The following is a 15,844-nucleotide window of genomic DNA, read 5'->3' on the forward strand; positions in this document are numbered from 1 at the left end:
TTTTTTTTATTAATTTTTTTAACTGCCTTTGCGTCACAGGAATAAATTATATTTTAAAATATATTAAAATAGAAAATTGTTATTTTAAATTTTAAAGGTGCCCAAGAATGCTTTTTCACAAGATGTAATATAAGTCTAAGGTGTCCCCTGAATGTGTCTGTAAAGTTTCAGCTCAAAATACCCCATAGATTTTTTTTTATTAATTTTTTTAACTGCCTATTTTGGGGCATCATTAACTATGCACTGATTTACACTCGGCGCCGCCCCCTTAAATCGCGTGCTCCCTGCCACATGAGCTGTCGACTATATTACAGCGCATTTACAAAGTTCACACAGCTAATATAACCCTCAAATGGATCTTTACAACATGTTCGTCATGCATGCTTCGAATTATGTGAGTAAAGTATTTATTTGGATGTTAAAGTTTTATTCTGAGTGAATTTGAGGCTGTCCTCCGTGGCTAACGGCTAATGCTACACTGTTGGAGAGATTTATAAAGAATGAAGTTGTGTTTATGAGTTATACAGACTGCAAGTGTTTAAAAAATGAAAATAGCGACGGCTCTTGTCTCCGTGAATACAGTAAGAAACGATGGTAACTTTAACCACATTTAACAGTACATTAGCAACATGCTAACGAAACATTTAGAAAGACAATTTACAAATATCAGTAAAAATATCATGCTATCATGGATTATGTCAGTTATTATTGCTCCATCTGCCATTTTTTGCTGTTGTTCTTGCTTACCTAGTCTGATGATTCGGCTGTGTGCAGCTCCAGACGTTAACTGGCTGCCCTTGTGTAATGCCTTTCATAATGTTGGGAACATGGGCTGGCATTATGCAAATACTGGGGCGTACACCCCGACTGTTACGTAACAGTCGGTGTTATGTTGAGATTCGCCTGTTCTTCGGAGGTCTTTTAAACAAATGAGATTTACATAAGAAGGAGGAAACAATGGAGACTCACTGTATGTCATTTCCATGTACTGAGCTCTTGGTATTTAACTATGCCAAGGTAAATTCAATTTTTGGGTCTAGGGCACCTTTAATAGTATTTCACAATATTTCAACTTTCAGTGACCACAAAATTTATTAGATACTAAAAATGTCAACCACCCCTAAATATCATAAATATATAATTTGCACACTGAGTACATCAGAGTTTGGATTGCAATATTTCTTTTATTATATACATGATATAATATATGTCACATTAATGCTGTGTTCATGTAATCCTAAAGTAAATCCTGGTGGTTGGGCCCCTGCATCAGTCTTGCGAGCCGTAGCCAAGAGAGAATACCCCAAATTTCTCAAACGCTTCACCTCGTATGTTCAAGAGAAGACCAGCGGTGAAGATATCCTCTATTGAACAACACCAGGTAACTCGCACCTTAAAAACATGTCGGTTTTCCACGTGAAAAATCACAACACGTTGTACATTTATTTAAAATCTTGTTTCTTTTTCTACAGGTCGTTTAATATACATTCCCAGATTGCTTTCTGACTCACCAGAATCACTCACGATAAAGCGCTGCTCTGCCCAAGTGCTCTTGACACTCTTCAGAGACCTTTTTCAAACCGTATCCATACAGACTGAACAACAGTGGTACACCAACACCAAAAATTGTTCAATGTCTGTAAAAAAAAAAAAAAAAAAAAAAGCACCTTTGAAAAGTCAAACACACTAGAATAACCAACACAGTCTGGTCATCCTCAAAAGGCCTTCTTTTTTTCGTAAATGAGCTGCAGTTCAGGTTGTTAAAGTGTTTTACATTTTTGTAAATATTTAATCATAGTTTGAGGTCTGACTATGGTATTGATTAAATATATATATATACTGTAAGCTTGATGCCTTGATTTATATGATTCTCACTGGCCTTGTCCAATTGCCATTTGTCTTAGGAAGACCCTTTCTATCCTCATGATCAAGAGGATGTCAGACTTCAGTCTTAAGATCTATTGTACAGTTAGTGTCTGAATGTTTAACATTATTTACACGTGAAGGCATTACACATTTTGATTATTGTAATTCATAAATGTGTCTGTTGGCAAATTGTACGTTTAATGGGAACTACTTGTATAAAACAGTAATCTTGAAAAGTAGAGGGTATTTTGGTAGGTCTGTAAAAAGTTGGTTGTGATTTTGTATATGATCGCTTTTCCCTTTTCTTTTTGTCTTTTTTTTTTTTAAGTTTAGTTTTGTTTTGTTTTTTAATTTCTAGAAGTTTCAATAATAATTTCTGCAGGTAGGTGGCACTTTGTTTTACAAATGCCTGTGTTTGGACCCTATAACGGCAGTTTCATCAATGTCATTCCAGTTTTTCTTTAATCAGTTGGTTCATTATTACATGTCGGTCTTCCATCTATTCAATTTATGTGGAATTACTTCAGCTGTGCCAACTATTCTTGTGGAAAAAGTGGGAACTGCAATCGTAATTCACAGTTTTATGTCACTTATTGGTCTAATTCATTGTATGGAAGAATTAAAGGGATGGTTCACCCAAAAATGAAAATTCTGTAATCATTTACTCACCTTCAGGTTGTTCCAAACCTGTATACATTTTTTTTTTTTTGTTGAACACAAATGAAAATATTTTAAAGAATGTGGGAAACTGAACAGTTTTGGGGCACCATTGACTTCCATAATATTTTTTTTCCTACTATGGAAGTCAATGGCGGCCTTCTTGCAAACTTTCTTCAGAATATTTTTCTTTGTGTTCAACAGAAAAAAGACATTTTTACAGGTTTGGAACAACTTGAGGATGAGTAAATGATGACAGAATTTTCATTTTTGGGTGAACTATCCCTTTAATGAACCAGGCACATTTTCAGCTGTCACTAGACTTAAAGGAGTAGTTTACCCAAAAATTTATATCATTTACTCATTGTCATGTCATTCCAAATCTGAATGACTTTTATTATTATTATTATTATTCTGTAGAACACAAAAGAAGGTATTTTGAGAAATGGTAACCAAATCAGTTTGGTTACCAACATTATTCAAAATATCTTCTTTTGTGTTCAACAGTACAAAGAAAGTTGGGAAGAACAAGCGAGTAAATAAACGATGACAGAATTAAAATTTTTGGGTGAGCTGTTGCTTTAATAATGGCTTCAAAGTCATAATTTCTTGGATGAGAAATGAAATGCATACATACATAAGGCAAATCCGTTTATTCATTTATGCATCTCACTGTTTTTTCAAAGTTTTGCTGAAGTTTGTCAGTAACATTGTTTCTACTAAACAATATATTTGTTTTTGTTTTAAAATCTTATTATTTTTCCATACTAATACTTTAATGCATGCAAATGATCAAATCGTTGAATCATCACCCTCCTGCCGACACAGATTTGCTGCTGCAGTGCTGCTTAAATCATTTTTATTTAGTTGGATGGTGTGAAACACATTGTTCATGACAGCAAGAACAAGAAACTAAGAAAAAATCCTTCTGATTTCATTTTGACATTGAATACAAATGTTGATTGCTTTTTGAAAAAGGTTTTGTAAATGACTTCTTTCTATATACTGTATATGTTATATCACCAACTTATTAATGAAGACAAATTTTATGTAACAAAAGCAAAACTTTTGTTTTGTTTTTATTTTACATTTTTTATTTCATGTTGTATTTGTTACAGCGTATGATTTAAGTAATATCAATTAACTACATGTACTTGCTATAGGGTATTAGGGTTCGGTTTAGAGTTAGTTGCACGTAAATATGCATAATATAGCTACTACAGTAACTACATTTAACAAGGGCACTGTAAATTAAAGTGTTGCTGCCGATAGTTTTTTTTAATCTCACTTAAGGATGATTTTATGTGTTGTTGAGGTCCAAAAAGGAGGAATATCTCACAGTACGGTGCAATAAACCTACTCAACCTGTGAACTGCACTGTGTACAGCAGTGTTGGAGCGTTTCCAATCACACCGAGCGCTGATGACTGACAAACCCATGGGCTGATATGGCATCATGAGCATGAGATAGGGTTACTATTCAAGATAAGCATTAGGGGAGGAGTAACACGGTTAGCGCTCTGAGATTAACTTGTGTGTGTGTGTGCGTAAAGCCCATTTCATCCCTGCAGTTCTGTCTGGGGCCTCGCTGAGGTTAAGCCAATCAGCAGTCAGTGTCCTGGTGAGATGTGATGCAGGGCGAGCTGATTGGCCGGTTCACCCTCTGGTGAGGCAGGAGCCTATAATGACATTGCCTTAAGAGAACTCGAAACATCTCACCACCCTCAGGTCTCGAGCACACACATAGCCTCAAAATATTACAGCTATGCTTATTTTAGTATTGGACTTTTTTTTTTTGCTATTGGTCAAATTATTTGATACATACAGTTCACCGAAATGATTCATTTGATTTAATGATTCATTTGGTGCCTTTTTTGGTTCTTAGGCAGTAATCTTAATTTAAAGTTGAGCTAAATTTTAACTACACACAAGAATAAATAGTAGTACTTTTTAATATGAAATGCATTGCTTTGTTAAAGAATATATTGGTAGGATTTTAGATTTAAACCTATTAGTGTTTGTTTAGTGTATTGGTTAAATTTATCCTTGTGAGAAAGAAAATATGAATTCAAGCACAAGACCATGTATTATATATTTTCCTTTATTATAAAAAAATATACAAAACTCTGCAGTTTATTTTTATTCAATAATTTGAATTGTGCCTTTGGGGGAAAAATAGCAAGCTTTCTTGTGTCTTCAGCTTGAAACGTACATGTCTGAACATCAGCCACTCTTTTCCATGACATAAAAACCAGAACCAACTGAATAAAAGCCATTTCAAACCTTCAGAAGCATGCGATGTGTTGTGTATTGTTACATAAACCCATTATAGTTGGTGTTCAAAAAAGGAAATCGGTAAATGAACAAAGAACTGAAACGTGGATCGTAGCACCTTTTGAAATATTTGTCCTGTCATGCCGTAGCACTACCCATTTCAGTTACAGAAGTCATTCAATACATTTCTGTGTCATAGAAAAAAAAAAACTAATGTACATTCTGACACGAGAAACAATGCGATCACTGCTGACGGCTGCGTTTGGCAATTTCATAGTCGTTCTGTATTATTCTACATGTGTACCAACTAGTGAATCATAGTACTTTAAACTCCTCTCTGCGTCAGTACTGTCCTGTGCCATTTCCCTTTCTAAGTGCAAAGAAGTAAACTTTCTCTTTCCCTTTCTAACATTGCTGTCCAGTTTGGCAAAAAGTTGGCAAAGACATGCTCCCAGTTGCCATCACCATCAAATAAAAAAAAAGTACAAAACGCACTTCTCTTTAACATATCCAGTCGGTCTTGTGAGTGACCTGAACTGTATTGATTTTAGGATAGAAATTATGTTATATGGCCTTCTGTATCTGTATGTACCGGCTGCTGTGGATCTAAGATTAGATTTGTGGTTCATAGCGAGTTAAGCTTAACAAAGCAGGCCTGGAAACCGCAATCATGCTCAGATATGATTTAGAAATACCGGCTCTAGGCTTGTGAACACAGCTGGTCTTGATTCCAGTCTTTAATTTCATCCGTTTTTCAAAACTGATATAAAGACAACTCGTCTTTAACAGATCAGGGGAACCATGAACAGTCGTAAATCTGTATTCCTTTTGCTGTCCTTGAAAATTATCTAAATTGCTAATCATTTTTGCCTTGAAGATGAAATCCTCTTTCTTTATGGCCTCTTCAACAGGTGACGTCTCAAGATGCCTGCTTAGTACACGTTCCTGGAGCTTCTTGCAAATTCACTTTTGATCTAAAGCCAAAATATAAAAAAGGAATTAATGCAGGTGTTTGCAGATGATAGTTTATTACAAAACATTGTCAGTCTATTATTATTATATTATACTACATTTATTTTATTTTTAGGATATTAAGATTACGGTTGTTGTAATGATAATATATAATGCTATATTACTGTGTGTGTGTGTGTGTGTGTGTGTGTGTGTGTGTGTGTATATATATATATATATATATATATATATATATATATATATATATATATATATATATATATATATATATATATATATATATATATATATATATATGCGTATATGTAAATACAACTATGCATGATTAAAAGGATTATAATATATATTACAAGATATTTTATTATATTTTAATTTGTAAGCTTACTTTTTAAGATTATTGGATATTTTTAAGTAATTATGATATAGGAAAAAAAAAAAAAAGTACTTTAATGGGCAAATACTTAAGAATCTATGAATGGATCATTATTACAGTGATTATTATGTTTCTAGCATATTATATGTTTGGCAACAGTTATTTTAACCCAAAAAGATGACGTAAGTAGCTTTTAATTTCTTAAACAACCATGTAGGAAGACACATCATGGCCATATTCCAGGATGACAAAGCCAAGATTCACAGAAAAAACTCGTTAAATTTCGAGAAAAAAGTCAAGATAAAATTTTGAGAATAAAGTTGTTAAATTACGAGAACAAATTCGTTAAATTATGAGAAAAAAGTCGTTAAATTACGAATTTGTTCTCATAATTTAACAATTTTTTTCTCGTAATTTAATGACTTTTTTCTCGTAATTTAATGACTTCATTCTCAACATTTTATCTCGACTTTTTTCTCGAAATTTAACGATTTTTTTTTCGTAATTTAACGAGTTTATTCTCAACATTTTATCTCAACTTTTTCCTCGAAATTTAACAACTTTAATCTCGAGATGGTTTTATTTTTTTTATTATTGCTTGGCCCTAATCCTCTTCCGGAATTTGCCTATTAAAATCCAAACAGCGACTTTTTTTTTTTTTTTGGCCGGGCAGTGTATATTATAATATATTTTATTTTGTAAAATAATTTTTTATTGACTATCCATGAATTTTCTTGGCAATAATTTTTCCAGGAATGATTTTTTCCTCCCTATTACATGGCTTGGGACTAACACACACACACACACATACATACATACATACACAGCTACATACAATTTAGGATCTCCAATTAACCTATACTGCATGTTTTTGGATTGTGGGGGAAACTGGAGCAAACCAACACAGACACAGGGAGAACATGCAAACTCCACACAGAAAGGACTCGAACCGGGGACCTTCTTGCTGTGAGGCGTTATATAGTAAATATTAATGCTCTATGAATATTTTATAAAGAATTCTTACCTGTTGTGTGTCATGTGACTTTTCACCAGGTGTCCGGCAGCAAGTGCAGACATGAGTGACAGCTCTCCTGCAAGCACTGTTGCACACACCACCTTGGCAAGCTGTCGGGCATTTTCGCCCGGACACTCCACACTGGCACCCAGAACACCTAACATCTGACAGGAAGACAGAGGGAGAATAAAACTGAATGAGATGCTATGAAAGTGGCGTTATCAACTGTACATCCTCAAAGAAACTAAAACATACGTCTGTCTTTCATAAGTATTGAACAAAATTGATCAAATAGGTGTAAGTACCTGTAAACAGGCCTGCTGTGGAGGAAGGTTAGTGCCTCCGCCCACAGTGCCCAGCTCAATAGAGGGCATAGTACAGCTGATATAAAGATCCTCCCCGGTGGGGCCTGAGGCTTCCATTAGAGTGATACAATTAGAGCTGCCCACTGTCTGCGCTGGGTCCTGTCAAGGACAAATTCATTTGTAAACATCTGCATGTATTATAACTATATAATCGCACATCGTTATCCGTATCAAAATCATACTTCAAACAATACAGCATTAACTTTTATTACCTGTCCACAAGCAATATAGATAGCAGCTACAATGTTGGCGGCGTGAGCGTTATAACCTCCGATGCTTCCAGCCATAGCAGATCCAACCAAGTTCTTGCTGATGTTCACGTCTACAAGAGCTGCAGTCGACGTCTTTAAAATCTGGGCAAAAACACTTGTGTGAGACGAATATTTTGGACATTTATTCCAAAAACAATACGTAGCTTTTGTGGGACTTTTTGTAGAATATGATGTGGTTGTGTACCTCTTTGACAACTTTGGCTGGAATGGTGGCCTCACACACCACTGACTTGCCCCTGCCTTCAATCCAGTTGATGGCGGCAGGTTTTTTGTCAGTACAGTAGTTTCCACTAACAGCCAAAACTTGAAGCTCTGGAAATTCCTCCTTCAGCCTGGCGAGAGCCTGTTCTGTGCCCTGGTGACCAAAAGATAAAAACTCAGCAAAGCAAAAGAAATGAATCATGTCAGGTCAGTTATGATCATTTTACTATTTGCAATTCATAAAATGCAATTCGGCGTACTTTTGAGATCATGTTCATGCCCATTGCATCTCCAGTTTTGGACTGGAATCGAATGTACAGGTTGCGACTTGCCAGACCAATCAGAAGCCTTTCTAATCGTGCAAACCTACACAAAAAACACAAATATATGTTAGAAAATCATAATTAACTGCACTACCAAAATAAATTTGCTCAGTGAAACAGTCCCATACCTGCTGGTCTGGTCAAAGGCCTCCTTGATGCTCTTGAAGCCCTCAGTGCTCTCCAGCCAGCCCTTGACTTCAGCTGCTTGACAGGCAGAAGGCAGACGCACCACAGGCCCTCTGGTCATTGCATCTGCAAGAACACGGCTATTGGCACCACCTCCCAACTGTGGGAAAGCCATTCACGACAGAACATTAGATTCATGTGCTTGACACTAGACATTACGCAACTTTACATCAGCTTAGACTGTCGTTAAATGTGTTTGCCTTCAGCTTCTCTTTGAGAACTAAAAAAACAGGAACTTGATTTTGCTTACAGCTATAGCTCTGCAGCCTCTATTTGTGCTGGCAACTAGGCAGCCCTCGGTTGTTGCCATGGGGACCTGAAACTGCTTTCCATCCAATAACAGAGGACCAGCAACCCCCACAGGGACTGGCATGTAACCAATGACGTTCTCACAACATGTTCCCATCACCTGGAATAAAAAACATGAAAATTTATGGTTTCCTTCAAAGGCTCAAAAAACATAAATAAACCCCTAAATGTTCTCGGTGGTTGCCAGGGTTGCTATTCAGTTAAGCTATTTAGTTGCTAAGGTGTTCTAAGTAAGTGTTGCTAAAATAGTTGCTTCCTAGCCCAATTCAAAAGAGTCCACCCCCAAAGTATAGTATCAAATTGGTTATCAGACCTTTTTTTTTATTTATAGGTATTGCTCGTTTTGGTATACATATTTTTGTTTTTAGGTCAGTAGATTTTTTAATAAAATTGAAAGAATGTCAGAAAGAATGCATTAAATTGGTCATAAGTGACAGCAAAGTTAAGTTAAATTAAATTAAATAAATGCTGTTCTTTTAAACTTTCTATTCATTAAAGAATCTTAAAAATAATGTATCATGGTTTTCAAAAAAAAAGCAGCATAAGTGTTTTCAACATTGATAATAATAAGAACACCAAATCATCATATTAGAATTATTTCTGAAGGATCGTGTGACACTGAATACTGGAGTTTGCCATCACAGGAATAAATTACATTTTTAAAATATCTAAAAACAGAAAATAGTTATTTTAAAAATGTAATATTTTTACAGTATTACTATTTTTACTGTATTTTAAATTTTTTTTAAAAATGGCACTTTGGTGAACATCTTTCACCAAAATTATTTCAAAAACATTACATAATCTTGGATCATATCATTTCGAAAAAAAAACACCACTAATTAAATTATGTATGATGTAATGACCTCATGTGTTACCTTAGAGTAGTCGTAGTCTTTATAAGGCAGGCAGGAGAGAGCTGTAGGCTCTGGGAATTTGGGGGTGAGCATTTTTCTGCGGATCATCACCCCTCTCTCAGGGGTCTCCATCATGGCCTCCAGTTTGTAAGCTGGGATGTGCTTTGAGTTCACCAAAACGATCACCTCTTCATCACTGAGGTACCGAGCGCCCATCTGCGGAGTCAGAAGAGGTCACACTTAAATGCTCACACACATACGCTGTGATTATCCGTGGATTTAGGTGACAGAAGTCTACTCTTTGAGGTAAATGGTTTCACTACATGCTTCTGATCTTGTCTAACGTCATAATCTAATTGGCTGAGAGTAAGAGTGTAAAGAGTAAGAGGAGGATCTCAGTAGAGGTTACATGGGTCAACCCTGAGGTAAAAAATAACTACAGGTTTCAGTCCCACTGTGAACCCAAAGTTAATCTTTATGTAGGAAAGAAAAAAACAACAAGAGAAACAGTATCGCTGGGATATCTGACAACGCTCTTACATCTGGGTTTTTCAGAATGGACAGACAGTCTTCCACAGGTCTAGGTTCAGCAGGTACATCGATCACAGGCTCTGAAACATCAACGATTTCCTGTGTTTCATCCTCTCCAAGAACAAAAGTACTTTTATGCTCAGGCTCTTTCAGGGCAGGCAAGGGCCGAATCACTAAATCTGAATGAGAGAAATTGCTGTTAGATTCCATTATAGAGTGATGGTTTTACATAAAATGACCACAAAAATGAAGTGGTACCTCTTTCCTCTTTGGTAACAACAGGAAGGGGAGTTGGGGTTTTCTCAGGCTTGCTAGAACAAGTAACCTCTTTCCTACAGCACTGATCAGGAGACCATTTCTGAGAGAGCATGGAGCTTGGAGTGGGGACTTTCAGGGACAGGGTAGATTCCATCTCCACCTGCTCGAAGAAAATGTACTTCACAGCCAGGAACAGGGCGAGACCCAGTGTGATCACCTGCTCAATGTCCATGCTGATCATCCTAAATGCACAGAATAAAATAATAATAACATCATCATATTATTATTGTTATTATTAAGGATGCATGATATATCAGTATCACATTATATCTATCCAATATCTATTGATATTGATACAAGGGATGCATCGAAATTTTGGCTACTGAAAAAAAACTAAAGAACTTAAAAAAAAAAAAAAACATTCAAAAAATTGAAAGTAGAACATATCCAAATCTACTATTTTTACTATGGATGCTCCAAAATTTGGGCTACAGAATATTTTTTAGGCAAAACAGCTATTTTCAGTTTCGGGCCAAAATCAGTGACCGAAACAGATGTTTAATTAGCATTTCGCAAATGGCACGTTTTGACTGTGTTCAGAGTCTAATTCATGCACACAACGTGGATAAGCTACAACAGTTAAACGTCAGCTGTGTGGACACTGCTGGATTGACAATATTAATTTCTCGATTTTAATTGGTTTCTGAAATCTAAAATCTTTTAGTCTGTGCTGTTTTCTGTTGATGCGTGAACAAAACTTCACATTTGTAGTGCGCTTGCCAATCAATAATCACAGAAAGCTTTGTGCTTTGATATTTTTAATATGAAGCAAAGTCTCAACTTTAAAATTCTGGCTTATGGAATTCAAACAAATGTCATTTTGGAGATCACTGTAGCGCCTCAGTTCAAGCGGCAGCGGTGGAAACACTGCAGAAAGACGTGAATAAAACAGCTTGTAGGCTATTCAGTGTCAGCTAATTACTTTTACCTCAAGAGAGCTATTCATTGTTCATAAACTCATTAGTTAGCTAGAAAAAATAACTCTAGAGAAGAGCATTTTGCGAAATATATGCACTGTATTATATATATGCATGAATATTATTCATTATATTTTTACTTAACTTGTTAGTGATATCTTCATTATTTAATGTGTGCATTTTGAGGGTTATATTAGCTGTGTGAACTTTGTTTATGCAGTGATAGAGTCGAGAGCTCGGGAGGGGGGGCGGAGAGTGTGCGATTTAAAGGAGCCGCAGCCTGAATCGGTGCATTTGTAATTATGCCTCAAAATAGGCAGTTAAAAAAAATTAATTAAAAAAAATCTATGGGGTATTTTGAGCTGAAACTTCACAGACACATTCAGGGGACACCTTAGACTTATATTACATCTTTTAAAAAAACGTTTGATGGCACCTTTAAACAATTGAGACATAAAAACTACATAAGAACTTACAAAAAACACAACATTCAAACAACTGAAATTAGTAGTAGATAGATAGTAGACTATATCCAAATATTAATAGCCTAAACCAGCATTAGTATTAATTAAACTAAGACCTCTGAAGTGTACCCACCTGGACAGGTAAAAGTGCCACAGGGGCATGTCTGGCTCAATCCTCTTGGGCACATTGTCATTCAGGCTCTCTCCAACTTGAGGAAGATCAAGAGTTCCATTACTTGACGCGGGATCGGCAATCCACCGGCTATGAGCGTGAACCATGACCAGGCCAAGAGACTGCAAATATTTAAACATGATCCAGACCATTAAAGACCAAACCATCAATATCATAAATCCCAGTATCAAAACACTGCTATCACGTTTTGGTTTCGTTTTCATCCTGTTCCCTGTGCTGCCTTTCCTGAGCTCTGTTTGCTAAATAGTTTCTATTGGTTTCTGATTGGGTTATGTTCACCTGTTGTTCATTTATTTTAGTTACCTTGTTATCTCTGTGTATTTATACCCTTAGTTTCCTTTGTTCTTTGTTCCATGGCATCGCCTAGTTTTACTAGGTTGTTGTTTATAGCTTTCCTGTGTTTCCTGACTTATTCTCTTAATTCTCCTGCGTTGTGCAGTTTGTTCAATAAAGTGTGACAACTGTAGTGTTTTTGGTGTAGTGTGTACCATGATCATTTTGACTCTTTGCGTGACAGGGTTAGGCTTGTTGTCCTCTTCCTCTTCCAGAACTCTCGCAAAGTGGCTCAGCTGCCAGATGGGTCGACCCTCTCTGCTTTCTCTGGACAACTGCGTGAAATGGGCATGCATGTTAGAATATGTTCTAGTCTTCCTTTATGTTTATTGCACAAATATTCCTACATACCTCCAACACAAGAGAAACGCAGGCCGGGAAGAAGGTCATGAAGACAAAGTAGTTAGCCAGGACAGACAAACCTCCAAAGCAGCACATGATCTCAAGCTGTCGCACACCTGCAGGAAAACAATGAAAGGACAAAATAAAGTTAAGTTTAAGTTAAAATTAAGTATATTGCTGTTTGGTTAAACAAATCAGTTTAATGTTAGTACATTCCACCTGTGCTAATTTTGGAAGGGTAAAGTTTACCTGACATTGTCCCCACACCGATCACCAGGCACTCCACAAGGGCGTCAAGAGTAAAAGTGGGTCCTAAAACAGCCATTCCTTTGGCAATATTCTCTCTCACTTCATCCTGTAGGACAGCCAAAAAAAACATTTACAAAAACCCAAGACTAACATGATTAGTCATATTTACTTAACCCTCAGTTTAATGTAACAAATGTATCTGGACTGAAAACAAGCAAAAAGGTGAAGTACCTGTGAGTTTGAACTCAAAGCAAACTTGGCCAGAGCACATGCTTTGGAAAGGTCAATCAACAGCAGAAAGAATGGCAAGGCTTCACTGGGAATATTAATACAAAGAATAAACATTTAACATAATTTATGTGCAAAGAATTTTCCAAAAAAACAAAGCAATACTTCTAAGATTTTTTTTGTGAGAGTGATACACAAATGTACATACTTGAGGCCTGTCAGCTCCTTGTCCAGGAAGTGAATCACAACCGTGCTGAACACAAAACTGGAGAATATTGTGAAAAGTCCAGCAATGCCTGAAATTAAATATAAATTAACATTTGTAATTCATGTTACCTCACAAAATCATTTTATTAAACAGGTTTAAAAGCTACAACTCACCCAATATGTATTTGGATCCTAACTGTCGAAGATTTTGGAATTGAAAGTAAATATAGACGATTGCTATGCATCTTGTGATTGTCAGGATAATGATATCGCTGCTTAGGATTTGCTGGAGACAAGATAGAAAGGGAAAAAAACATTAATAATAATATAATTCAAAGAGTCAATAATATCATTAAACTTCACTTTAACTACCACCATGATGTAATTTATTTCCAAAGTATCACACTATACCTCCTCCAATTTGGGGCAATCAAAGTTCCACCCACAAATCTGGTCATTTCCAGTGAACATGTTCATGGACATCATGCAGATGGTGAGAGTCACAGTAGCCACAATGACTTCCCAAGGATGGGAGGCCACAAAGAGGCCGTGGATTCGGAAAAGTCTCGTCAGCATGATGAAGGTGTGTTACAGTCTCTTACTGAAGATGACAAAAGCAAAGGATTTTGATAAACAGGATTACAGTGACAGAATTATGAATTACAAACGTTATTCTTTTACTCATAACACTGCAATTTCATGAGTATGAAATCATGCACAAAATACTTTACCAACACAACACATTTGTGATAGAAACATTTAAAGTAGGCTAGTCCTAGAGCATTTAATCCCTATTGTGACATATATCCGAGTGAAAAGACTTCTCAACACGTAGGTCAGGACTTAATTTTGTCTATCAGGAATTGATTGGTTCGTTGGATCGTTGTCTTTTGGTAATGCTGTGATCTCATGTGAGTGACAGGTTGTCCCGCCCTCACGCCAGTAAACATGTCATCAGAGAAGAGATGTAGTTGCAAGTAGGCGGTTATTAGTTATTTTGATTAAAGATAATGAGGGCACATGAATATAAAAAAATTATATGCAGCACTGATAAATGATGTGTAATAACTACTTGTGCAATAAAAAACATAAGAACGGTCTATTTTGATTTCATGGTGACTTTAAAAGATGTTTTTGTTCTTTTTTAAGGTCTTTATTACCACATTTACATTGTATGGTAACATCAGATGGCTTGATATAAATTCAGTGGGCTAAATACATATCTGATGTGACAGATGACAGACAGTGCCATCTGTTTCTGTATTTACAGTTTTGATTGTGATGACCAATGACCAGATTATAATGACTTATTTAATAGTAAAAATGACTTATAAGATCTAATATCCAAATAAAAATGACTTAATTTTGTATGTAGTGATAGGTGGTGGTCATAAGGGCGTACGTTTGTAATCATTAACCCAATGACTCACCTAAACACATTATGATTAGATTTTAAAATATACCCTTTCTACAATTAATTTAAATTACTTTAAATATTCACAATAAAAGGTATCGATAAAAATGATATTGAACAAATACTCCTGAACTTTCTTCTGCACTTTTACAAAGATTCTGACTGCATGTTCTGCTTTCCTAGCCTACATCACCAACAATGATGATAAATCAGATGAGTCACTCGTGCCCAAACGAACAGAAGGAAACTGACATTCGAAACATGAAGCATGGATGACATATATTAAGCAGGCATGTCTAATAAAAGGTATGGCTGTAGGTCTCGATGCAGGTACTTACCAGTGAGGGTCAATGAGGGTTAAAGAATAAGTAGACCAAGAGCAGATCACTGTGAAATCCTCCACATATGCGATTAAATAAATAAAAGCCTATAGATATTTCCACTGTTACAAATTAACATTTAGCGATGCTTTCATAATTAAAATAAATAAATACAGACAACATTAATCCATATATCCAGTCGTTTTAGACAGGATTCCAGTTGCTAACACCGGCATCCTCCTCTAAAGCTTATGAAGCGACAGCGATGGCATGGCTCTGCGTCAGTCGAGTGTCGAGCCAATCAAATCGTCGAACCATACAGATACGCGAGAAAACCACGCCCACTTTCCCTGCGATCCGTGTTGAGGGCGTGTCCTGACGGGGAACGCGTGATCTGGCCATCATTTGAATTTGTATGAGGTGTGTGAACCTTGCTGCAGCCTTGAACGCGAAAAATATCCGACCTTGAAACTGTAATAGATACTACAATATGTAATACAAATAGCACTGGATTTTCTTATCACACCCTCAGTTAATCTTGGTTAACCTTTTTTTTTATTAATTTATGTTGGTTCTGTTTCATGAAACGTACATTTCAGGATTTCTGAGAAAATAAAATAAGCCATATGAACCAACATGGATTTAATATAAATTGTAGT

The 15,844-nt window shown here is 36.0% G+C and overlaps 2 protein-coding genes across 3 annotated transcripts in view; one reads left to right on the forward strand and one right to left on the reverse strand.

Annotated features, from left to right (window-relative positions):
- The window catches only part of cert1a (ceramide transporter 1a), a 34,873-nt gene extending 31,079 nt beyond the window's left edge, over positions 1-3,794 (forward strand). For both annotated transcript variants that reach the window (XM_048189200.1, XM_048189199.1), the window contains 2 exons: positions 1,244-1,381; positions 1,473-3,794. In XM_048189200.1, coding sequence (XP_048045157.1) covers positions 1,244-1,371 — 128 coding nt within the window. In that variant the 3' untranslated portion in view covers positions 1,372-1,381; positions 1,473-3,794. The remainder of the gene's footprint in view (positions 1-1,243; positions 1,382-1,472) is intronic.
- An 813-nt stretch (positions 3,795-4,607) lies between these two features.
- On the reverse strand, positions 4,608-15,457 carry hmgcra (3-hydroxy-3-methylglutaryl-CoA reductase a). The gene is made up of 20 exons (XM_048189198.1): positions 15,204-15,457; positions 13,863-14,052; positions 13,626-13,737; positions 13,453-13,540; positions 13,248-13,332; positions 13,017-13,122; positions 12,777-12,883; positions 12,581-12,700; positions 12,033-12,193; positions 10,459-10,700; positions 10,210-10,379; positions 9,691-9,885; positions 8,754-8,912; positions 8,446-8,603; positions 8,255-8,360; positions 7,978-8,148; positions 7,734-7,874; positions 7,462-7,620; positions 7,166-7,320; positions 4,608-5,770 (listed from the first exon to the last, which is right to left on the reverse strand). The coding sequence occupies exons 2-20, from the start codon at positions 14,025-14,027 to the stop codon at positions 5,716-5,718; spliced, it is 2,655 nt and encodes an 884-aa protein (XP_048045155.1). The 5' UTR covers positions 14,028-14,052; positions 15,204-15,457; the 3' UTR covers positions 4,608-5,715.
- Positions 15,458-15,844: the final 387 nt, after the last annotated feature.

This window comes from Megalobrama amblycephala, linkage group LG4 (assembly GCF_018812025.1).
Source record: "Megalobrama amblycephala isolate DHTTF-2021 linkage group LG4, ASM1881202v1, whole genome shotgun sequence".
In the NCBI taxonomy this organism is placed as follows: Eukaryota; Metazoa; Chordata; class Actinopteri; order Cypriniformes; family Xenocyprididae; genus Megalobrama; species Megalobrama amblycephala.